At 44.1% G+C, this 24565-nt stretch overlaps 1 protein-coding gene across 7 annotated transcripts in view; it reads right to left on the reverse strand.

The window, feature by feature from the left end:
- The window catches only part of CLIP4 (CAP-Gly domain containing linker protein family member 4), a 70145-nt gene that overhangs the window by 32214 nt on the left and 13366 nt on the right, over positions 1-24565 (reverse strand). For 3 of the 7 annotated variants that reach the window (XM_050948537.1, XM_050948536.1, XM_050948531.1), the window contains exons 1-6: positions 21147-21380; positions 15668-15721; positions 14870-15017; positions 2899-3038; positions 1326-1419; positions 461-622 (exon numbers count right to left, since the gene is read on the reverse strand). In XM_050948537.1, coding sequence (XP_050804494.1) covers positions 461-622; positions 1326-1419; positions 2899-3038; positions 14870-15002 — 529 coding nt within the window. In that variant the 5' untranslated portion in view covers positions 15003-15017; positions 15668-15721; positions 21147-21380. Of the gene's footprint in view, positions 1-460; positions 623-1325; positions 1420-2898; positions 3039-14869; positions 15018-15667; positions 15722-19437; positions 19492-21146; positions 21381-21425; positions 21506-24565 lie in introns of those variants that run through there. The other 4 variants (XM_050948532.1, XM_050948534.1, XM_050948535.1 and 1 more) reach the window with 4 other exon arrangements.

The following is a 24565-nucleotide window of genomic DNA, read 5'->3' on the forward strand; positions in this document are numbered from 1 at the left end:
TGATCTACCCCATAGCCTGCTTCTTCCTTTCTGAGTCTGCCTCTTGATCATAAGGGCACCTCAGAGAGCCTGAGATTTCACAAATAGAACAGTTGTGCTTGTTTCTTCACATCTACTCTTTCACTCTGTCAGCAAAAGCTCAGAGGTAAGTAAACTGACGCTATATTACCATTCCCCACAGCATTCCCTCACTTCCCACTCACTATTTATGAAGTCTGATCCCATCATACTCTCTCTTCTTTTTAAAAAAAAACCCTGGTCTATGCACTACAGCATAAACTCAGTTCAGAGAAAATGGACCAAAAAAGCAAACTAAAGAGAATGAGAAGTTACTTAAAAAAAATTATGGGAAAATGCAGCTTTCCTCTATGCCTGCACAACTCCATTTACTGGATGGATCAGTTAACTGAAGGGCAGAATGGCATATTACCTAAGAAAACTGATACTTGATAATACCTACCTTTGGGCTTTGCATTTTTCAAAATAACTCTAATAAGTTCTGGAACATCAAAGTAGGCAGCATAATGCAAAGCATTCATATTTGTCCAGCGACTACGCAAACTGGTATCTGCACCCAGATCGATAAGGTGAGAGGCGAATTTGGCAGCAGTCTCAACATCCCCTGCAAAGCAGATTTTTTTTTAAAGTTGATTTAAATGTTAGTTAAGAGTTTAATAGTGTGGTATAAATATACCAGCCTAGATATCACATATAATGCATTAGAAAACCTTTGTATCCCAAATTATGGCTACACAGAGCAAAGCCTATAGAAAGACATTTTGCTACGAAAAGGATCTCTTGAGGATTAGGCACGAAAGGAATCATGGGCACCAGAGACAGGTCAGGGAGGTGGTGGAGTGAGGCTCCACAATGCCTAATTTTCAGACCTTCTGCTAGCAAAGTTTAAACTCCATCAGCCACCCCACCCGCTTTTGCTGGGTTCAGTATTCGTGTAAAAAAATACTTTGATAGAAGCCAATAGGAATCATCAAGAAAGAGAGGGCTAAATGCACTCTTATTTCCTATAAATGTACATTAAATGCAACCAAAAGTTCCTTTTCTCTCCCAAGGAGATTTCAATATTACCAAGCAAGAAACCTCTCAGTTATGTTTAGTTTTTTTTAATTGGTATTAATACATAAAATAATTTCTGTATCATCCCTTCTAACAGCCATTAAGGGACTATACAAATAAAATGTTTACAAGAGTTAAGGCTAAGCACTAGCAAATTTACTATAAGGAACAATTTTCAAACGGAAGAGGGGTAGCCTCTGATTTATCGAGGCAAACGGTTCCATTTCCAATTTCTACTTTTCTTTACTCACCAATACCATGAGCCCCTGACTTGCAGGTGTAATGTAAGAGTGTCATATCAGTCAGTCCATCTCTATCATTCACACTGCAGCCTCTCTTAATGATCTGCAGAAAAACAGCACATGACTGATGAAATTATTGAATAAATTGTTTTCACACATAGACATGCATTTGTTGCAGTGAAGACTAGCAAAGCAGTTTGTTAAAGTGCATTATCAGTGCAAGGTACAGTAGACCCTTAGAGTTACAAATACCAGAGTTACAAATTGGCCAGTCAACCACACATCTCATTTGGAACAGCAAATACACAATCAGGCAGCATAGATCCAAAAAAAAAGAAAAAAAAAAGGAGAAAATACTATACAGCACAGTACTGTGTTAAATGTAAACTACTAAAAAAAATACATGGAAAGTTTAAAAAAGAGATTTGACAAGGTAAGGAAACTTTCTGTGCTTGTTTCATTTAAATTAAGATGGTTAAAAGCAGCATTTTTCTTCTGCATAATAAAGTTTCAAAGCTCTATTAAGTCAACATTCAACTGTAAACTTTTGAAAGAACCACCATAATATTTTGTTCAAAGTTACAAACAACCTTCATTCCCAAGGTGTTTGTAACTCTTGAGGTTCTACTGTAGTTATACATAACTCAGCAAAATGGTTATTTAGTCATAGAATATCAGAGTTGGAAGGGATCTCAGGAGATCATCTAGTCCAACCCCCTGCTCAAAGCAGGACAAATCCCCAGGGTTTTTTTTTTTTAAAACCCTGTTCCCTAAATGGCCCCTTCAAGGATGGAACTCACAACCCTGGGTTTAACAGGCCAATTCTCAAACCACTGAGCTATCCCTCATTATTGTAGCTATCAATATCTCTATCATTATTAACCTTCAGTGCTTTCAGGTTTTATCATTTTTCCATCATTAGCACCAGCTTGGCTTTCATGTGTTGAAGAGTTAACTGTTCCAGTTCTGATGCAGTGCATCCCAGGAAAACTAAATCTGTTTTAAAACACTAATTTTGCTTCCTCACCCACATTTTAATCCTTTGGTCCTCCATTACTCTGATAAAACCTGTAGTTATGATGTTGTAAGAAGAATGCATGCTGGACTGTCTAGAAAAGCCTACACAAGCTGATGAAATAAAGAAAAAGGCTTCAGCTTCCAAGTGACTTAATTGCTTTTGCAAGTCCCACTTTTAAATTCTGACAGTTTTAATTTAGTTTGTCGGAATTTTAAAAGTTATTGTAAACAGAAAAGTGGAAGATGGGAAATCCTAGTCATTTTAGTTCCAAAAAGAACTTCTCTATTTGTTTCTTCAACCCACCCTTGCTTCCTTCTCACAATTTTTTTGAATAGTTATATACTGATCTTCCTTCTCTTTTGCAAAGACAGCTGAATGTCACCTCTATTGTGATTGGTGTCTATATCACTGTTATACTGGTCAGTAGCTATGTGCTGTAAGGCAAAAACAATCTCTTGAACCTATTATTTCAGCTGTTGTATAAGATCTGTTCTGATCATTATCAACACTATACCATTTTTCTTTAACACTGAAACTGCCCAGGAATCCTCCTTCATTCCTCACCTCATTTCCAATGATATCGATGTTCTGCTGGACCTGTGGGACCCATTGCCGTAAAATGGCGAACAATTCAGAAACGGATGTTTTAGGATTGAAAAGAATTTCTTGGCATGCTGCATCATTAGGATCGAAGAAGGAGAACTCTGTTTTTTAAGAAAAGATTGGGAGCATTATATGCAAATTTGGGTATTAAAATGCTTCAACAATGCATCTACTTTTCAAAACTTTTTTGAGGCAAGAAGTAGGGAGGAGATGCACAGATTTGAAATTCAGCATCACAAGCAAATTCAGCCTCTTCCCTTAACTTCTTATCTTTTCTTCTCATTGAGGCCTTATCTACACTTTGTGAAAGTCATGATTCAGCAATCAGTATAGCTGTATTGGCGCTCTGGGGCTGAGTTTTAAGTTTAGACAAGGACATGCAAGTGTTTGCAACAATTACGCTAACAGACATTTACCCATGTTTCAGGCTGGTCACAAACTGCTGAACCAAAGCTATTTTGAGCACAGACAAGCCCTTAGTAGATTCAACTACAGTGATGGAACTTGCACTTGCTTACTCAACATTATGAACCTGCCCCTTCCTCCCCAAAAAAATAGTATCACAGAAAAACCATGCACACTTATATATGACATCCAGGAGAACAGAAATAAAAAATAATCAGGATAATAAGGGAAAGGCATTCATTACATGATGTTCAGAAATTCTACTGAAATCAATGGGTGCTGCAGATACTCAGCACCTTTGAAAAATCTGGCCATCAACCACCAACTTCAGAAAGAATTCTCTTTTGTAAAACTTGAAACTCACTTATAATACAACCCAAAATGCAGGTGTTGATGTCACCAGGTATAACCCTAGGTAACTCGGGAGGGTGGTAGACCACAAGTGTCAATGAAGCCCTCCTGTTGTCGGCCTCAGTGAACCATTGTTCCTCCATGTTTAACACTTTGTGTAACCTAGTGTAACCTAATATGTTAAGAGCTGTAAAATGTACTGTCAGCAGTTAGTTTTCTGATTGTAACAGCCAGTTCTCATGGGATATAAAGGAACAGACTGCTTGTTTAGGTGTGCTTGATTTGAGGCGTCAGTCTCCCTCCACCGCTTTCAGATCTCAAATAAACTTGGTTTGCTTCTCCACCCTGGTGTTTATTGGCGCGGCACACTGGGCGACGGACCCCCCACCCCCGCTGTTGCTTGGCCTTGGGCACTTTGTGCCGGCAACAGTTCTTGGCGCCCAACAGTGGGCTCGAGGCTAAAATTAGCCTTGCCCAGATCCCTCCTGGTGGTCGACGGACTGCAGCGACGACCGACGCCCAGCGCACACCGGTGACTTCATCGGGGGCCTCGGTGGAGACACGGTGTGAGCGACCCCAGAGGGCACAACGGTGCAACGCACTTGAGTAGTGGAGAAGCAGTTGTGGGCGACAGTGAGGAACCAGTCCCTTGGATAAGGTAGGAACAGTCCAGTAGTGTGGACTTAGGCCCGAGGCTGGGGACACCCAGTCATCGTAATTCCCATTAAACGATAGAGCGTCATATAATGGGTCAAGGGCATGGTATGGGATGGCAGGTACAGTGTACTCCCTTAGAATGCATTCTGGTGAATTGGAAGGTGTTTGGCTCGGCTCCAATGACTAAGAATAACTTTAAAAGGTTCTATACAGTAGACTGGCCTCAATACCAACTAGAGGGTCAAGAAAGGTGGCCACCGGAAGGATCACTTAATACGATCCTTCAGCTAATCCTGTTTTGTCAGCCAACAGGTAAATGGAATGAACATCTGTATGCGCAATTGTTTATGGCTTTATGGCACAGGACTGATATTTTGCAACAGTGTAATTTGACTCTGACAGGTTCGGTAATCACTAATGTTAGTCCCCAGAGCCCTCCTACAGTTGTAATGGCAGATTCGGTGTCCCCTTCAGCTTTCACACCCCCACCATATAAAGAGCAGGTGCCCCAGGGATTGCTCCCTCAATGGGATTCTATCCATTGATCACTGAGACCTTAATAGCCCACCCAGAAGAGGAAGGGCGCCCGGCCGCTACTGTGCAAGTTTATACCCATGTCCCTTTTAACCCCGTGGAACTGGGAGCCTTTAAGGCACAGGCGGGGGAATTCTCAACAAATCCAAGCCGGTTTATCTCAGTTTTTGAGGGGTGTCTGGCTAGCCACAAGCCTGACTGGGACGACTGTCAGATCCTTATGAGGACCCTGTTGTCTGAGGTGGAGCGGAATCAGGTTATGGCCAAGGCAAGGGAGCAGGCACAGCGGATACATGATGTGAATCCAAATGCCCCTGAGCCAGCGCAGGCGGTTCCCCTGGCTGATCCCAGGTGGAATCCTAATAATGAGCAGCACTTCACCCTCCTCACCTCCTACAAGGAGCTGCTTTTGTACGGACTCCGACACTTGGCTGTCCAACACAACAATTGGGCAAAACCATATGAGATAATACATGAACCAAAGGAAAGTCCGGTTGCCTTTTTGCAGCGCATCCGAGACGCTATTCGGCAGAATACAAATGCAGACCCCGATAATGAGGCCACTGAGGCAATTATAAAAGGTATCTTTACCAGTCGTGCAGCCCCTGATATTAAAAGGAAAATGCAGAAAAAGGAGGATTTAATGGGCATGACCATGGCACAGATTCTGGAAACTGCAAATAAGGCTTATAGCCTGAAAGAAGGAGAAAAGGAGAAAAAGCAAGTGAAAATGTTGGTAGCGGCAGTGCAAGCCAGCAGGGAAAGACCCCAGGAAGGTGGAAGGGGCCGGGGAGTAAGGGGCCGTGGGTGTGGACGCCCTGGCCCACAGGAGAAGCGCCTGGGTCGCAACCAGTGTGCTATCTGCCGGCAGGAGGGACACTGGAAAAATGAATGCCCCCAAAGGGAGCGTACTACTATGATGGCTGCAGAGGATCATGAATAGGGGTATCAGGGGAGACAGACCATCCTGCCCCCAGAACCCCGAGTAAAAATGCGGGTGGGAAATTCGGAAATATACTTTTTAGTAGACTCTGGGGCAACACGCACAGCTGTAAATCAACCCCTTCAGCTGTCCATGGCAGACTCACTCACTGTGGTGGGTGCCACAGGAAAAGGAATACAGTGTTCAGTGTATGCCCCAGCGGAATGTGCTTTGGGAAACAGAACTATATCTCACAAGCTGGTTTACCTTCCCGATTGCCCAACACCCCTGCTAGGACGGGACCTGCTTTGTCGCTTAGGTGCCACCCTGCATTTTACTCAAGAAGAAATAACCCTTACCTTACTCCCCAAGAATGCATGGATAATAACTCTTGCAGTTGAGCCCTCAGCCATGCAAGCCCCAGAGTGGAGCCAGTGGGAGGACCAGATATACCCCCTAGTCTGGGCATCAGGGGTCCCGGGAAAAGACACACACCGAACACCTGTCAATGTGCAGCTTTTGCCAGGAAAAGGCCGGTGCGAATCAAACAGTATCCAATCAAGAGGGAAGCCAGAGAGGGGCTACAGGGAACTATAGACAGATTCCTACAATATGGTGTACTTCGAGAATGCCAGTGAGCTTGGAACACTCCTATCTTGCCTGTGCAAAAGCCTGATGGCACGTACCGGCTGGTGCAGGACCTCAGAGCAGTTAATGAACGGGTTAAAACTCTGCACCCCCTCGTCCCAAACCCATATACCTTGTTGGCCTCTGTGGGGGGACAGTACACCCATTTTTTGGTCCTGGATTTAAAAGACGTTTTCTTCACAATTCCGGTTGACACACCATCTCAGGAGATTTTCTCCTTCGAATGGGAGGACAAAAGGAGGGTTAAGAAGCAGTTTTGCTGGACAGTTTTGGCCCAGGGATTTAAAAACTCCCCCACCCTTTTTGACCAGGCCCTGGCTAGGGACTTGGAGGAATGAGACAATGAAGACAAGGTCCTCCTCCTGCAATATGTAGATAACTTGTTAATTGCAGCTGTGGGTTTAACCCCTTGCCTTAAAGCCACTGTGAGCCTCCTGAACTTTGTTGGACTCCGAGGCTATCGGATAGCACGGAGTAAGGCTCAAATCGCCCTTCCAGAAGTACAATACTTAGGGTTTCACATAAGGCAAGGAGAACGTCAGCTTTCAAATGAAAGGAAGGAAGCAATCTGTCAAGTTCCTATCCCAAGCAATCGTAAATGGCTCAGGGCATTTCTGGGCATGGCAGGCTTTTGCAGAATATGGATTCCTGAATTTGGACTGTGGGCCAAACCATTGTACGAATGCGTTAAGGGAGTGGATCACGCCCCCTTTCACTGGTCCCCAGAAGCTGACAGGGCATTTAAGGTTCTAAAAAGAAAGATGATGGAAGCCCCAGCCCTGGGTCTGCCGGACCTCTCCAAGCCGTTTCAACTGTATGTACATGAGAGGAAAGGGGTGGCTCTGGGAGTGCTTACTCAGTTATTAGGCACTTGGAAACGTCCCGTGGCTTATTTTTCCCAACAACTTGATCCAGTTGCCAAGGGGTGGCCAGCGTGTTTACGGGCGGTTGCTGCAACTGCCCTAGTCCTTGAGGAAGCCAAGAAGTTAACTCTGGGAGGGCCCTACTAGATGCCAAGGGCGGTTTTTGGCTCACCCAGGCTCGGGTGGCTCAGTATCAGGCTAAGCTTTTAGAGAACCCTGAAGTCACCCTGCAGACCTGCCCCTCCCTTAACCCAGCCACCCTTTTGCCAGAGACAGAGGAGCGGGAACACGACTGTCTAGATGTAATAGATGCCCAATACTCCAGCCATCCGGACTTAAAGGACCAACCACTTCCAAATGCAGACTGTGAGTGGTACACTGATGGCAGTAGTGCTGTTGTAGATGGACAAAGGAGGACAGGCTATGCTGTTGTGACCCTCCGCGATACCGTGGAAGCCGAGGGTTTACCTGCTGAGACATCTGCCCAGCTTGCTGAACTAGTAGCCCTGACCCGTGCGCTTGAACTGTCAAAAGGAAAACGGGTCAACATCTTTACTGACTCTAAATATGCTTTTGGAGCATTACATGCACATGCTGGCCTGTGGAAGCAAAGAGGACTGCTAACAGCCCAAGGCTCTCCGGTTAAGCATGGGTCCCATATCCTCCGGATTCTAGAAGCCGTACAGCTCCCCTTAGAGGTAGCAGTGGTGCACTGTAAGGCCCATCAAAGGGAAAATCAAGATGTGGCCCAGGTAATGCTAGGGCAGACAGGGAAGCTAAGCATGCTGCTACTTTGCAGCCACCGGAGGCAGAGACTGCCCATATGCATGCCCTTATCCCATCGGTAGGGGAGCTCCCAGCCCTGCAGTACTCTCTGGAAGAAAGAAATCTGGCTGACAGGCTTGGTCTCCAGGAAAAGGAGGGATGGCTCTACTCCCCAGAGGGAAGAATTCTATTACCTAAGAGCCTAATCCGACCAGTGTTACAGCAATTACATCAAACCACCCATGCAGGCAGGGAGGCTCTTACCCAGCTTATGAGTAAATATTTTCTAACCTCTGGACTTAGACCCCTAGCATCCCAGGTACAAGCTGAATGTTTGGTCTTCCAAAAGAATAACCCACGACCAGGACTGTCAGTGATGCCAGCCACTCTGGAACCCACCCCAGGTCCGGAACTGGTGTGGCAAATAGATTTTACTGAGTTCCCCCGGACTCAAGGGTCAAATACCTTCTCGTCTTAGTGGATCGATTCAGCGGATAGCCTGAAGCCTTCCCATGTCGAAACAATACTGCCAGAACAGTGGTCTTAAAATTTGTCAAGATTATTCCTTGATTTGGACTCCTCCAGTGGATGGAATCTGACAACGGAACCCACTTCACATCAAAAATTGTTCAGAACATATCGGATGTCTTACAGATCCCTTGGAAGCTCCAAATTTCATGGCGACCGCAGGCCAGTGGAGTAGTGGAACGCATGAATCAGACACTCAAGCGACATCTCTCGAAGGTCTGCCAGGAGGCCTCTCTTCGGTGGCCTGATGCTTTGCCCCTTATTTTACTCCGTGTCTGTGCCCTCCCTAAGGGCAGATTAGGGCTCAGGCCCTTTGAGATTATGTTTGGAAGGGCATGGCCTATGAACGGTACACCGGTTCTGGAAGGGGAGTGGGAAATGGGGTGTGGTTTCTTGTCTCAGTACATGCACTCTGTCTGCTGTTCTCTGTTCTCTTCACAGGTAAGCCAAAGATTTGCAGCCTCTTTCGCTGGATATCCCAATCCATTCCTTGCAGCCTGGCGACTCCGTGCTTGTTCGTACCTGGAAGGACGAGCCTCTCCAAGAGAAGTGGAAAGGACCCCACACCGTCCTGCTGGTTTCCCATACAGCAGCAAAGGTGGAGGGACCCAAACTGGATTCATCACTCTCGTCTGAAAGTAGTGCCCACTCCTGAACAGTGGACCATCCAGCCTACTGAGAAAACTTCCAGCGATGATTTGGGACTTAAGCTGTTATTTAAGCGACAATAAGGAGCACTGGGAATGCCCTGTGATCCCTTTGAACTGCCACAGCACACTCCCTGCGAACACATTATACATCGGTTGTGTTTATTTTCAGAGGGCCGGCCTAACCTGTTGGCCTGGATCCTTTGATTTTTAATTTGCGTGTTGTTGTACTTCTTAATTTTCTTATTTTGTGGGCATTTGAGGCCTTAAGATTCTGAGGCCCTAAAGTAATCCGCCCAATATGGGTTCAGGTCCAGGGTTTGCCCTCCTGTTACTGTTTGCCATGATATTGCTGCTATTAACTCCTGTGTTCCCCCAAATGCATGCAAAGTGGGAAGATAATAGTTTTTTGCATTTAACCCATGCAGTTGCACAAGATGTAAATCAATCCTCATGTTGGGTCTGCATACACACTCCCACCCATACCGATCAGGGCATTCCGCTATGGAGTGTTCCCCTTCCACTCAATGGCACACTTATAGATCAGCTTTTTCCTGATTGCAACTACAGCCCGGACCCCCCAGTTCAGACATGGTCCATTCATATGGTACCTCTGGGTCCCTATGCTGCATGCTACTGGCGAGATAAGGGAGACAATAACATCTTTGTGGGCAATGCCACAGTGGAGTGCAATTACTCAGAACATGTTTACCTGAGCTCTTCCTCCACCTGTGGTCGAGCCCCATGGCCGGTCCCTACGGGATCTGGCTGGTATTGGCTTTGTAATCAGACGGCTTATAAAGCGCTCCCAGCTGACTGGTGGGGCTCTTGTGCCCTGGGGGCTGTGGTCCCTGCTGTCACAATACATCCAACATTGAAGCAAGGCGAGGTCCGTAATCATGTTTGGAGGAGCCGACGGAATGTTCCTGCTAATCCCCTGGCCAATCGGCCTACAAGTTTTCACTCCTTTGTCCGCTGGTTTTTGCCTTGGTTGGGAGTAAATGAGTTAGAAAAAGCTATAGTGAATATTTCTGCTGCCTTGGAGATAATGGCAAATTCCACAGCAGATGCCTTGTCAACTCTCCAGGGTGAAGTATTTCAATTGTCCCAGACAGTTTTACAAAATCGTTTGGCCCTAGATTACCTCCTTGCTAATCAGGGTGGAGTTTGTGCCTTAGTTAACTCCAGCTGTTGTGTGTTTATAAACCAACAGCAGCAGGTGGAAACTGATATACATGCTATTAGAAAGCAGGCTGTCGCCTTTCACTGTATTACCCTTGATAACACCAGTACAGGAGTCCAAGAGGAATGGGGCTGGTTAACCTCCTGGATGCCCGATTTAGGTGCATGGGGTCGGCGTATAGTGTTTTTGCTCTTTTGTGTACTCCTTCTCTTTGTTGTTCTTTTTGTGCTCATACAATGCTATAAAACGCTCCAGAACTCACTCTGCTCCCCCCGATGCCCTGGTATTTCCCAATTGACTCTAACTAGCGACCCCCACGCCTATGAGCTTAATCTGTTTTTATCCTCTGCATATGAGAACACTCAGCCAAAAGTTTGTTGAGTTTTCTCAAAGGAGGGAGTTGTTGGTGTCACCAAGTATAACCCTAGGTAACTCGGGAGGGTGGTAGACCACAAGTGTCAATGAAGCCCTCCTGTTGTCGGCCTCAGTGAACCATTGTTCCTCCATGTTTAACACTTTGTGTAACCTAATATGTTAAGAGCTGTAAAATGTACTGTCAGCAGTTAGTTTTCTGATTGTAACAGCCAGTTCCCTGCTGTAACACACTGGAGATAAATTGAAGCAAGTTTCAAGGCCGCTTTTAGATACAGCATACACGTCTCTGCAGCAGAAAGGGGGAGAGGGAGGAGGAAGACAAAAAAGTGTGTGAGAAGAAAATGCTGCAGTCGGACAGAAGAGGGAGGGGAAACGGGAGATTGCTAGTCAGCAAGAAAAGTTCTCATGGGATATAAAGGAACAGACTGCTTGTTTTAGGTGTGCTTGATTTGAGGCGTCAGTCTCCCTGCACCGCTTTGAGATCTCAAATAAACTTGGTTTGCTTCTCCACCCTGGTGTGTTTATTGGCACGGCACACTGGGCAACGGACCCCTCCCCCCCGCTGTTGCTTGGCCTCGGGCACTTTGTGCTGGCAACACAGGCATCAAAGATACAGCCTTTCAGATTAAAAACCTATGTATGTCCCCTACCCACACAAGGTAGTATGCTGTGCACCAGTGAAAATTTTTAAATCCTGAAAATATCAATTTGGATAGCTGTGATTATTTGGAGGAGGAATGGAAGCTAGATGCATCTTACTCAGCCAGTGATTGGAAACGGGAAATCACTGAACTTTTATCACCCCAAAGCCTACTATGGCGGCTGTCTTCTAAAAGGTTTATAATGAATGCATAAAATGTCAACTTGTCTTGCAGCAGTTGCAGATACAGGGCTAGCTGGACAGAGATATTACTGAGTAAATATAGGTCTCAGACTTCTGGGACAGGACTGAGAGCGTGACACTGGAGGAGCTGAGATGGTATAAACTACCTCTGGATGCATCACCATGACTTTTCCCCCAAAAAGTGAGACTCACCACAACTTCAACTGGGTCAAGAGATAAAGCAAATGAAGAGCGCACACATCAATATTCTAGAGCTTCTTTCATCACATGTCTCCTTGACTCCAAAGGGCAGAAAAAAAAATAGAGCTTCAAAGCTATTTATCACTTAGGAGTTCTAATTCAAATCCAAATTCTGTCAAAAATCTCAACCCTCAGCACCACTCAAGCCTTGCTTCTTAACACAAGCCACCCTGCACCAACAAATCTTATAGCTTTGGGAATAAGTAGAATGTACCCATTACATTTATCGTCTTTCTAAGCCCAAGAAAATCTCATGCTGAAAGCTACTGCAGCAAGTCACAAGACGACAGTGGGCTAGCCGTGATTATCTCCTATGCATCTCCTCCAGATCTCTAAACTGCTAGAAAGCTGTTTCTCTATTATGTACTGGAAGGCAGCTTTTTAATATAACCATAATATGACCATTTGAGTAAGAAAAAGCTATAGTATCCTAAACAAATACTGAGGAGAGAAACTAATAAAGAGCGTATACCAGTTCACCAACTATGATATCCATACTAGTGAACAGTAAAAGGTTTTATAAACCTGACAGATAAACAGCACAACCACCACCATACACAGGCAAAAGGATCTGAGAGGAATCTAAAAAAGCAGATCCAGTACCCCTGGTTCTCACCCAGTACCTGCTCTCTCAAGGAGCACACACATTGCTAAAGCTAAGCTCTAGATACCATAAAGAGGTAATCAGACAGAGTACCGAGGCTGATAAGCAATAACTACCATTTTGGTATGGTTATGGTTAAACAGGTGACTGTAAAAAGGCATCTTTGTACTCATAACAGAGGCTACACAATCTAATGGCTAAAGCATGGGATTGCAAGTCAACAGGGCTGGGTTTTTACTACTACTATACTAATGCCCTGTGAGACTTTTGGTAAGTCTCTTCATGTTCAGTGAAAGAGAGGATAATGCCCTTCATGGTCCCATGCCTTAGTTCCCAAAAAATCTAAAATGAAAATGCCACATGCCACACTTAAATCTCCAATAGAGTTGAGGAATAAGTAAATATTTGTTAAATGCTTTGAGATCCTCTGACAGAAGAAGTTATAATTAGATTATTGACAGTTCTGCTCACTGGTCATGATTCTCTTCTCCATTACAGTGTTATAATAGGTTAAAAACAGTGTTTCAGAGTGAAGCTGGTAAGGTAGAGTTCAGACTCACTGTGTGTATTCAAATCTGTTTATTATTTTGATATAAATAAAGGTTAGTTGTTACTTTTTGTTCCTGATAGCTTCATACAGCTCTGGAAGTGCGACAGAATTATCATCTGAATGGAGAAGTATTAGTAAATAATGTACAAACCAGAAAGGGTACAGTTAAACTTTCAGATCCCTGCCTGATTTTGGGTGCTGGTAGTTAAAAAGAAATTATCTTTTTAACTGGTAAACTGAGCAATTTGGCTATGGAAAGTTAGAGAACAAACATGAACCCCACGACTCAATTTTTACAGAGTCCTTTCAGCATGTAACTGCACTGTAAACAAACAAATAAAAACCCAAAACTTTGAGCACCAAGTCATATATAGAGTCTATAAAGATTAGAGTAAACCCTCACATTATTTACTTTAGGGAATTGCCCAGAACTCCAAACATGGATCAAACCCCCTTCTGCTAACTAATAAAGATGACAGTTCCTGACTCAGAGAATTCACAATTTGGGTTTCAGACAGACATCAATGGGTGGACAAAACAGAAATAAGGTGGTATGGGAGATCAGATGAAGTTACATTTAAACAAATAGACTCTTTGCTGCATTTAAACAAGTTCAGCAGAACAACACAAGTCCCGTCTCACCACTTGCCTAACTAGTGCCTAACTGGTGACTTGTGTCCATTCCCTGCTCTGCCTGCCTCCATAACACAAAGATTTTAAGGAAAGATGTAGAATAGGGTGGTGCCTTTATATATTCAGATAGCAAGTTTTCCCCACACACACAGGGTGCAGAATGGGAGAAACCAGGGAGGTGCTTGAGGGAGAAGTGGAAAAAACAAACAATCTAGGCCAGCATCATTGGCAGAAATGATTGGCTCATTGAGTAAGCAGATCTATCAAAAAAGAGTGGGACTAAGCAGTGAAAGATACATATTCACATATTAAACTACAGCATGTGCAATCCTTAAAACCTTAAATCCCAGATCCTCAAACCAGCAACAGAGGTTGGTCTCAAGAACACTAATTCTCCTGAACATAGAATACTACAGTGTTCAGCAGCATGGAAGTACAATACTCCTCCCAAGCACCCTTGATATCTGAAGAGAGGGTAGAGATTTTCTTAAACATTTCCAATTAATCACTAGATCAAATGGGACAATATTTATTTAAACTGTTTCAAATATATAACTCTATTTTCAAAGGATGAATATAAAGACAATTTAATAGTATCTCAAAAAGGTAAATTCCACTATCTTAATGGAAGCGATATTGTTCTCCCTAGTAACGAACACGTTTCCAACAGAAGTTTTCTTCCTCCCAAAGTCCCACTGTGTGTTTCGAAAATGGAGTACTTATGGGGCCTTGCCCACTGGAAATCGGTCAATTCTTAAAAGTGATTTTAAAATATTTTCAGGCACTGCATCTGCATTTGAGTCAACCTGCCAATTTTTGTGGATTTACAGCACCTTTTCTTTTCTTTTTTAATTTAGACAACTTTCACTTCTGTGTTGATGTGTGAGGAGCCTACAAAAAGCAGGGAAAGGTCACAGTGACTGAATGTACAGAAGAAATAGCAAAACTGACTGAAAACAAAAGTGAATTGAAATGCACAAACTAGAAAATATTTTTTTCCACTCATTTCATTTGTAGAAATTTCAGGTATTACTTGTAATAAACTGCAGATACATTTTCAGACAGAAGCATAATTTTTAAATTGATGGTATGCTTTTAAACTCACTTCCCTCTCTCAAACTCAGGCACTGCACAGGATCTCAAAGTAGTTCCACAAACTCTTGCCTTCTGTAAATATACATACCACAGTCTGAAGGCATTGGTGCTGCTGCAACTGAAAAGGTAACTGATGTTTCAGGGCCTGGGAATAAAAACTGGTATCTTTCAATCAATGAATCTCCTTCTTGGGACGGTTCTGGGAGATCCTCTATGGTCATCTTCTAGAAAGCCACCTTAAACAAGGAGAAAAAACCCACTCCAAATACTGTAGGCTACATTCTATTACAATACACGACTATAAACAGTGATTTACACTGAAGTTCATCTCTTTCCTTTTTGAAACATGCAAAAGATTGTAATTCTGAAAGTTTTGTGATAATAAACTGTACTTATATTAGTAGAAACTAGTAGCTTGAGCATGCTGCTGGGAACATCTAATTTGTAATCCTGTCTGTCATGGATTTGCTTTATTGTCTTAGGGAAGTCATTTAAAATCCTTGTCTCAGTTTCTCCATCTGTAAAATGGTGAAAGGGATGCTGCCATAGTTCACAGGCATGCTGTAAGTAAGGTTTAATGTCTGTATACCCTTAGCACTTCACATTTTCCTAACTATTACTCATCTTCAGCATTCTCATCTCAAGCTTCACCTCCCTTTCCTGCCCCCACAAACAAGAAACCAGTCAGTCAATCTACCCACTCCCTTTCCCAAAGATGGAGAGTGTTCTCACCACGTTAATGTTCCCACGGATGGCCCCAAATCTCATGGGCTGATTCATTCCTGAGCCTTGCCTAAATTTCCCCGTGCCTCGCCCTGCTCTGCCTGCCTCCATGTCAGTTCCCTTCCCAACCTGCCTGCCCTAAATTTTAATACAGTGTACTTACCGTGATGCTGTAACCTCCAGTACTCCCAGTCAACTTTCTAAGCCCCAGAATAACCTAGTAAAAATAATAATTAAAATCAAATAGCCATACAGAAATATTTAACAGCATGATTAATTACATTTTCTGTTAGCCAGGCTGCAATCTAGTCCAACCTTATAAACTGAAAAGGATCAAATGAGACTTGGTCAGTAAATGTAAGAAAGAACATCCACCTTAGCAAGTACCATAGAAGCTGGCACCACTTCTTAGTTAGAACTGAATCAATATCACCATCATCCTGCTAGGGTAACTGTGCTATTGGAAATACTATCTTTTGGATAAGAAATTGAAAACCTAGGTCCTGGGCACTAACACTTAAAAGGTATCATGACACTTTTTACAAGAATAGAAATGCCGTTAACACAGGGGTTACTACTTTCTGCTTCCCTAAACTTCTCATGCAAATGAAATTGTTTCCAATCATGTTTACATCCTAAAAAGTTTGAAATTGTGGTATTCTAGTAATATATCTAAGGGTTTTCTCCAAAAACAAAAAAACACCACAGAGACATCCCATCCCTATGGATCACTACACTTATTTCTGGCTATTGAGTAAAACCATCTAGCTAGTGACTCTAGTGACTCTGTAAACTTCTATTCACAGAAAGATTGACATAATCATCAGCTATACCAATGGTCCCCAACCTCTTTCATCTGGACGAGCCACGGAGGACCATGGTGGCCGACAAGCATCCGCCGAAATTCCGCCGACAAGCAGCAACATCAGTAGGCATCGCCACAGAGATGCCACCGACGCAGCTTGTCAGCGGCATTTCAGCGGATGCTTATCCATCGACCAGTACACAGGCGCACTTAGACTTTCTCCAATTTGTCTACATCCTTCCTAAAACGTGATGCCCGGAACAGGGCACAATACTCCAGTTGGGGCTGTATCAGTGCGCAGTAGAGCAGAAGAATTACTTCTCATGTCTTGCTTACAATTCTGCTAATACATCCCAGAATGACGTATGCCTTTTTTGCAACAGTGTTACACTGTTCACTCCTATTCAGCTTGTGATCCACTATGACCCCCCAGATCCCTTTCTAAAGCACTTCTTCCTAGGCAATCCGTTCTCATTTTGTATGTGTGCAACTGACTGTTCCTTCCTAACTGAATTTCTTTGCATTTGTCCTTACTGAATTTCAACCTGTTTACTTCAAACCATTTATCTAGTTTGTCCAGATTATTTTGACTTTTAATCCTATCCTCCAAAGCACTTGCAACCCCTCCCTGCTTGGTATCATCCGCAAACTTTCTAAGTGTGCTCTCTATGACATTATCTAAATCACAGACGAAAATCTGAACAGAACTGAACCCAAAACTGAGCCCAGTGCGACTCCACTTTATATGCCCTTCCAGCTTGACTGTACCATTGATAACTACTCTCTAAGAACAGTTTTCCAACCAGTTATGCATCCCCTTATAGTAGCTCCATCAAGGTTGTATTTTCCGAGTTTAATGAGGTCATGAAAGACAGTAATAAAAGCCTTACTAAAGTCAAGATATATCACATCTTCTGCTTCCCCTCTATTCACTAGGCTTGCTACCCTCCCATAGAAAGCCATTAGGTTGGTTTGACATGATTTGTTCTTCACAAATCCACACTGACTGTTACCTATCACCTTATCTTCTAGGTGTTTGCAAATTGATTAATTATTTGTTCCATTATTTTTGCGGGTACTGTAGGTCTGTAATTCCCTAGGTTGTCCTTATTTCCTTTTATATAGACTGGAACTATATTTGCCCTTTGCCAGTCCTCTGAAATCTCGCCCATGACTTTTCAAAGATAATCACTAATGGCTCAGATATCTCCTCAGTCAGCTCCTTGAGTATTCCATGCATTTTTGGGAGTTAATGTGTATACCTCTTATGCAGGAATGTATAATTAGGGCTCCATGTTTGTCACTGAAGTTGAGGAAGTCATTGATTCTCTGACTTCCTGCAACCTCCGTAACTTCTGCAGTGGCCAGTGTGGCTGACCTCAGAACTGCCCAAGCAGCTGGCCCCAGGGACTACCCGAACAGTGCCCAGTGTGGCTCGCTCGAGGGAACACTTGAGCAGCAGTCCCAGGGAGTGGCAGGAGCAGCTCTGTGGCTCCCAGCAGCAATCCCAAGGAGGCCAGAGCAGCAATCCTGGGGCAGCAGTCCTGTGGCGGCCAGGGCTCCCCTACTGGCGACAGTCAGAATGGCAGCGGGGCCTCTCGGGTTCCCCGCCTCCCACGATTCAATCAGCAGTATTTATGGTATAAATCATGGACAGGTCATGGGCCATGAATTTTTGTTTCTTGCCCGTGACCTGTCCATGACTTTTGCTAAAAATATCTATGATTAAATCATAGCCTTATTTATAATGTATTCATCACTGATGGTTTCTGCAGCTTCTAATGAAATTTCTACTATGGAGACAGGTTGTAGAGCACTCTTGATTCAGAAATTCACTTATTTAGTTGGCCTGACAGAGCTAGAATTTGTTCAGCTTCAGGGCTCATCTGTTATTATTAAGATTCATCTATTTATCTAGGCTTTTGCCTGAGTGAATGGGGAAGGAGTGGGGAGGTCACTTTTGACAATTTATTATTTATTAATTTATCTGAAGTTGTTTTACATATACTACACATGCATCAGGCTAATCGGGCTCCTTTTGATGACTCCCTAAATAAAGTCACTGCCTTGCTTGAGAGGCCCACACTGCCAGAATGTTCTCAGACCAATCCACCTGCTAAAATATTAAATCATAGGTTATAAAAATGGATTGAAGATGTCGACCTTAAACCAAGTAAAAATCTTTTCTCCTTCAGCACCAAGCACAGCTCACTGCTGGGTGCCATGTTCTCAATTTAGATCTGAAGTGGACTCGCCATTAAAGATATTTATCATCAGCCAATAAGGGAAAATAAGTTAGAACACATTTTACAAGGGAGCCTGCTTTATAACCATCAAGAACATGATAGAAAAGCAAATCTCATATTTGCATCATCATGATGGCCTATAAAGCCTGGAATGGAAGATGGTGGTAGGATCAGAAATTTGGGGGTCTGCAGAGGGATGGCTGAGGAAATTTAGAGGAAGTGAGGAAAGAATTGTAATGTAAATTGTGGCTGAAGAAACTTTTAAAATGACAATGGGAAATGTCATTGCATATGTTAGGAAGCATGAAGGAGTCATCAGGTGGGTATAGGAGAGAACTGAATGTTGAAGAGCAAGCATGGATTTCTTAACCTTTGGAAATTAAGAATAAGAACAGTGTTTTTGCAAATTAAAGGACGGTCAGGTAGAAGACCTTGTCTTTACACTGAAGGATGAGATTTTATGTGCAATCTTTTATCCTAAAGGTTCAAAAATACTTGTTGGATGAGGGCCTCTAAAAAGGTGGGTAACTGAAAGCATTTATAAGGGGGAAGCTGGTTAGCGATACATTAAAATGGTGCTAGAGATTTTTTAGGCAAAACTTATTACATGTGCTTTTATATGTGATGGCCAATGTACATAACGAACCATCCCTTTGCCTGAGAACTCTTCTATTGTTGGCAGGTAGGATATCCAAGCACTTCAGGGAGCAAGATTCTTGCAAATCCTGCCTGCTCTCTGAAGTATAGAGGGAAAAGTACAGTGAAGAAAACTCAACACCTTGGATGTTAACTGGTTTCCAGGTCAAGAAGCTGGGCTTCTTTGCAGTATAGTTCATGGCTAAGAGGGGTGAAAACATTATCTAAGTATTTCATTTTGGGTACCTGAAAAGTTCTGAAAAATGTTGCGAAGCTTTGGGCCTGCCAACCTTGTTGCTTTAAACTGCCATTCTCCCCCTCCTCTCAAAAATCCAACAGAAATCAGGTGGGCAAAAGAAAATGCACACAAGTAATATTTAAATGCTGCTATACATAGGTCTCTAGAGTTATATAACAGTATTGTACACAGCAAATATTTTAAGTAACAGCAGCCAACATTTTCTACATAGCAGAAGTCAGACACATGATAATGTTTCAAGAGCCAAGTGCATATCAAATTCAATAAAGTATAAGAATTACATAGTAGTATCTCATGTTACATTACTACATATAGTACACAATATAAACATGGGAAAGTGAAATCTATGCAGCCTGTAAGGGTTTATAAAGTAGCAAAGAATACTACTTTCTCAAATTAAAAAAAGTGTCCTCTTTAATATGAAATCCAGTCTGATGCTTTAAACCTACTACTTTACCTACAGTATGACAGGTTCCCAGAAAATCCCTCAATTCCTTCACTTCAGCAATCTGTAAAATCTGTATAAATTGGGGAAAGCTACACAAAGATCTCAAAATGCATACACTGATGTAAAGAGAGCATGTTGTAATATATTTAGCCAAAAATGCAAGCCACATTAGATAAGGAAACAATATTCCTTAGGTCGAAAGTTATTGGCCATTTAGAGCTAGAGAAGAGATAGGATAGGATGAGGGAAGGAGATTAATTACAGCAGGCAAACTCTTTTCCTCTTTGTTTCCTAGAAATAAGTAGCTAGTTTCATTAAACAGTTTCTTGGATGGTCTCTAAAATGGAGCTGAAATACAGACCACCAAGTAATGAAACCTGGATCACTCTAATACCGCACTTTCTGCCTTACTAAATTCCCACCAACCTCTCCCACAAACATGTATGTGTCCCCTCATAAATGGCAACTCTACAATCAAATTAGAATAAGTTCTGCTATTCTTAACCTGTTTTACAGCCTGCAACCAAATGAAAATGAAACCACATGAGACAGGGCTGCCCACACATAGCCAGCTGCTCTAACAATACTAGACACACTGTATAAAACCTCATTATCAGAGTGAATCCTGTCTCAGAAAGATACTTAATACATTAATACTTGCATGCCTCATTATTAAAGCTAAATGAATAACTGATTTTTTTGTTTTTGTGTTTATTGGCGGTTCCAAAAAAAAAACCAAAGTTTGGTTTGGGTCATATCAAATGTGAAATTTTTCACAATTTTCAATTAATAAGTTTTGGGCCTGTTCCAGAACCGATATTTGAGCCTGGGTCTCCAACATCCCAGGTGTGTGCCCTAACCTCTCGACTAAAAGGTCAGACGGCTAGAAAGTGACAGCAGCATTTTAACAGCCAAAACTATTTGTGTGAAACTCATGAACAGTTTCATATTGATCAAAACTTCATTTTTCATTCAATACACTATTTTCCCAAAAACTTTCACGCAGCTCTGCCCAGCATGCCAATAAAGTTACAGAGACTGAGGGGCTGTGACCGGACACACGCAGGGCAGCCCACTTCACAGCCTCGTCTCTTCCAAAGGGCGGGAGGTCAGAGAAAGGGGAGCGTATTCCTGGGGCGTTCTTTTAAAACCCGTGGGGCAGCGATTCATCAATAAACCTAACTGGCGAGAGAGCCCAGCCGCAGAGCGCGGAGGAGGAGCGCGCAGAGCAGCGTCAGGAAAACCCACCTCGCCCCCGCTTTGACCCAAGCAGAGAACGGCGACGTCCAGCGCCTGTCCCGTCCTGTTCCGCACCTGCTGCCAGCTACGCGGACAGGGAATTACCGAGAGCGGGGAGACTGGAGCTGCCCCCGCCCCCGGGACACTTGCCCAGCTGCTCACGGAACTGTTGTCACGAGAAGTAAATTCCACTCGGCTCCCGCAGGGCCCCGACCTCCCACACCTGCAGGCCCTGCCACACGCAGCCCCATTGCCCCCAGGGCGCCCGCCCGCTGCGCCCTCACGCACCAGCCCGAGGCTCGCGCACCCGCCGCGCGGAGAGGTGAACACACCCGGCCGCCGCTGCTCTGCTCCAGCCCGCTCCGCCCCCGTCCGCGCGCCAGCCCCCTCCCCCCAGGCGCGCGCGCCCGGCGCCACCGCTCAGCCCTACCCCCTGCACCACATCGCTTGGCCCCGCCCTCGAACGTGCCCTCGCCCCGCCCCCTGCGCCACACCGCTCAGCACCGCCCCCGAACGTGCCCTCGCCCTTTCCTATCTTCGTCATAGCCCCGTGTCTCCTGTCCAGTCGCTGGTGCCGTCGCGGGGCGGCCCGAGGGCTGGGCTGGGCTGGGTCGGGTCGGGTCGCTCCGGACAGGGATGGAGGTGGGGGGAGCCGAGAGACGCGGGGGAGCCCGTGAGAAGGGGGCAGCGCGGCGCTTCCGAGGGGGGTGGGGTTATATGGGAGGGTTCGCGGATAGCTGGACACCCCTGAGGCAGGTGGGGGCGGGTAGCTCGGTGCCCCCGAGAGGAGTGGGGCTGTGGAGGGGCGTGTGGGTATGTGTGAGAGTCTCCGAGGAAGGGTGGGGCTGTGGGGGATGTCGGGGGGATAGCTCGGTGTCCTCAATGGGGGGGGCTGTGTATGGGGTGGGGGGATAGCTGGGTGCCCCCGAGGGGGGGCAGTGTATGGGGTGGGGGGGATAGCTGGGTGCCCCCAAAGGGGGTGGGGCTGTGTATGGGGTGGGGGGGATAGCTGGGTGCCCCCAAAGGGGGTGGGGCTGTGTATGGGGTGGAGGGGATAGCTGGGTGCCCCCGAGGGGAGTGGGGCTGTGTATGGTGTGGGGGAGATAGCTGGGTGCCCCCAAAGGGGGTGGGGCTGTGTATGGGGTGGGGGGGATAGCTGAGTGCCCCTTCAGAGGATGAGGCTTGGGGGAAGTCATAGTGGGGTACTTTGGAGGCAGGAGCGGCAGCTGGCGTTAGTGAACGCCAGCATTAAGGATTTGTGCTGTCTGTAGCCTGCTGGGCCATTGCCATAGTACAGTGCGCACACAGAGGGAAGTACCTGCACTTAACTTGCTCTAGTTTTTGAAATGCCCATCACATACATGTGTTTTCCAATTGCTGCCTTCCTCCTCTGTGCTGAATGACAAGAAGTCATAGAAACTATATACAACAAGACCCTGCTTTCACGCACACACAAAGTTGGTGTTAAGACCAAGTAACTACGGGACATGTTTATGAAGCCTGAACTAGATGCTGTGCATTAGGCAAGCTTTTTAATCCGAGGCTGATTTTAAAATCATCTCCCTACATGGGATTTTATCCGCAGCTGCCAGAGGCTAGAAGAAAATGGTAAATATGCTAGACCTGCTCATGCAGTGTGGCACTTCAAAGATTTATATTTTATGGGCATGACGAGCCTGGTGATTCACATAGCTAAGAAATGCAGATAAGATGCAGCTTTGTGCTCTGAGATCTCACATTTTAGAAAGCACTGTCTTTGTGATATAAACACTATGTTAAACCAAAGTCACACGTGGCTTATGATCTTTTCATGTTTGGGGAGGAAGCAAGAGGCTAACTCAGACAAGGTTGGTGGCACTGTATGAAAGGAAAGATATTAAAAAAGGAAGAGGTATATATTGCCACCTATGGTCCAATACATAAAGACTTTCTTGGATGTTTCCTTGATAGCAAAACAGACTAAGGGTCAGTTTTTCAAGTGCTCAGCACACACAACTGAGATTAGCCTTTTTTTTTAAATACCCAGCATCTCCCATTATGCTGAGCTCTTTGGAAAGCCTGGCCCTAAGAAGTCAAACATCAGCAGGAAGATTATTAGGTCCTAAGGCCAACACCAGTATGGTTGTGTTGGTGCAAAGAGGGATGACTTACATCACAGCACTAGACCCAGGAAATGAGCTAAAATTTTTGGTTGTGAGTCTTGGTCAAGAAACAACTTTTTGTATCTGTTTCCCCATCTGTAAAGAAAGGTATAATACCTCTCATCTCATGCTCCTTTCCTCCCAAGTGCATGACTCTTAATATTTGTAAAAATACCTTGACATAAATGGGTGGAAGTCAGTATGAATGTACAGTATTAAATTCGAGGACTCAAGGGAATACTGTTTGGCACCACAAACTGCTTATGTTCTTTATTATGGACTAAATCTTGCTTTTTGCGGTAACAATGCCAAAAATTGTTCCTTAAACCTGACTCCCTTTTATATCAACAGGCAACACTGTTAGTGTTACAAAAATTGTTACAGCTTCTTTGTCAACATGTCCCTGTGAGACATGATGAATCAGATAATTATAGACTAGAGATATAGCTAGAGGAGGAAAAAGAAGTTAAAAAACACAGTTGATTTTCTTGTTATGCATAATCTAAACTAAAATTGAGTCCTCGATTTATTACTAAGTGAAAAAGGCACCATATTTGATGTTAGAGCAGGTAAATGGAGTTGCTTTCTTTCTCTGCAATCCTAAATTCAAGCCTGGTTTACAAGAGGTCATAAGTTAAATTAGTTTGCTGATATCTTGAATCAATCTATAATGTACATTTGTTCACATTACAAAACTTCTGCACTGTTAGCGAACTTTTTAATCTGCAGCTAATAAAAGACTAGTGTTGCTAACTAGAACTGATGTGCACTAATCTAGAATACATGGCATGAGGACATGCTGTATACACTGTTTTCAACCTGTATCTTTCAACAGTATTAACATTTGCAAAATATACCCATGTATATTTTTTTTAAAAGGAAAAATATTTACAGGCAACTCTTCATACTGCTGTGTGGTTGGAAGTCACATCTGTAAATATGCTCTCCTGTATATGACATGAGATACTGTTTCATCCACTGTGTTTGCGTGAGCCTGCGCTAGAATGTTGTTGGCCTGTTCCATATGCAGACAGATGATGTCTCTTGTTAACACTACACATGGATTGGTTGGAAACCATCCAACATTTCAATCAGTTTAATCAACTGCACCTGCCTGGGTTCACCTAGTACTTTGGCACCAAGGAGCTTACTGTATACAGCAGTGATCTGGTGCTGAGAAGTAAAGCCAATGGAAAATTACAAGCCACCAAATAACTACAAAGTAGACAGCTTGGACCTGTGGACAAGTCGGGAACTGATACCAATGTTCTATATTTAAAGACCTAA

Source organism: Gopherus flavomarginatus, chromosome 4, assembly GCF_025201925.1.
Source record: "Gopherus flavomarginatus isolate rGopFla2 chromosome 4, rGopFla2.mat.asm, whole genome shotgun sequence".
Taxonomy (NCBI): domain Eukaryota; kingdom Metazoa; phylum Chordata; order Testudines; family Testudinidae; genus Gopherus; species Gopherus flavomarginatus.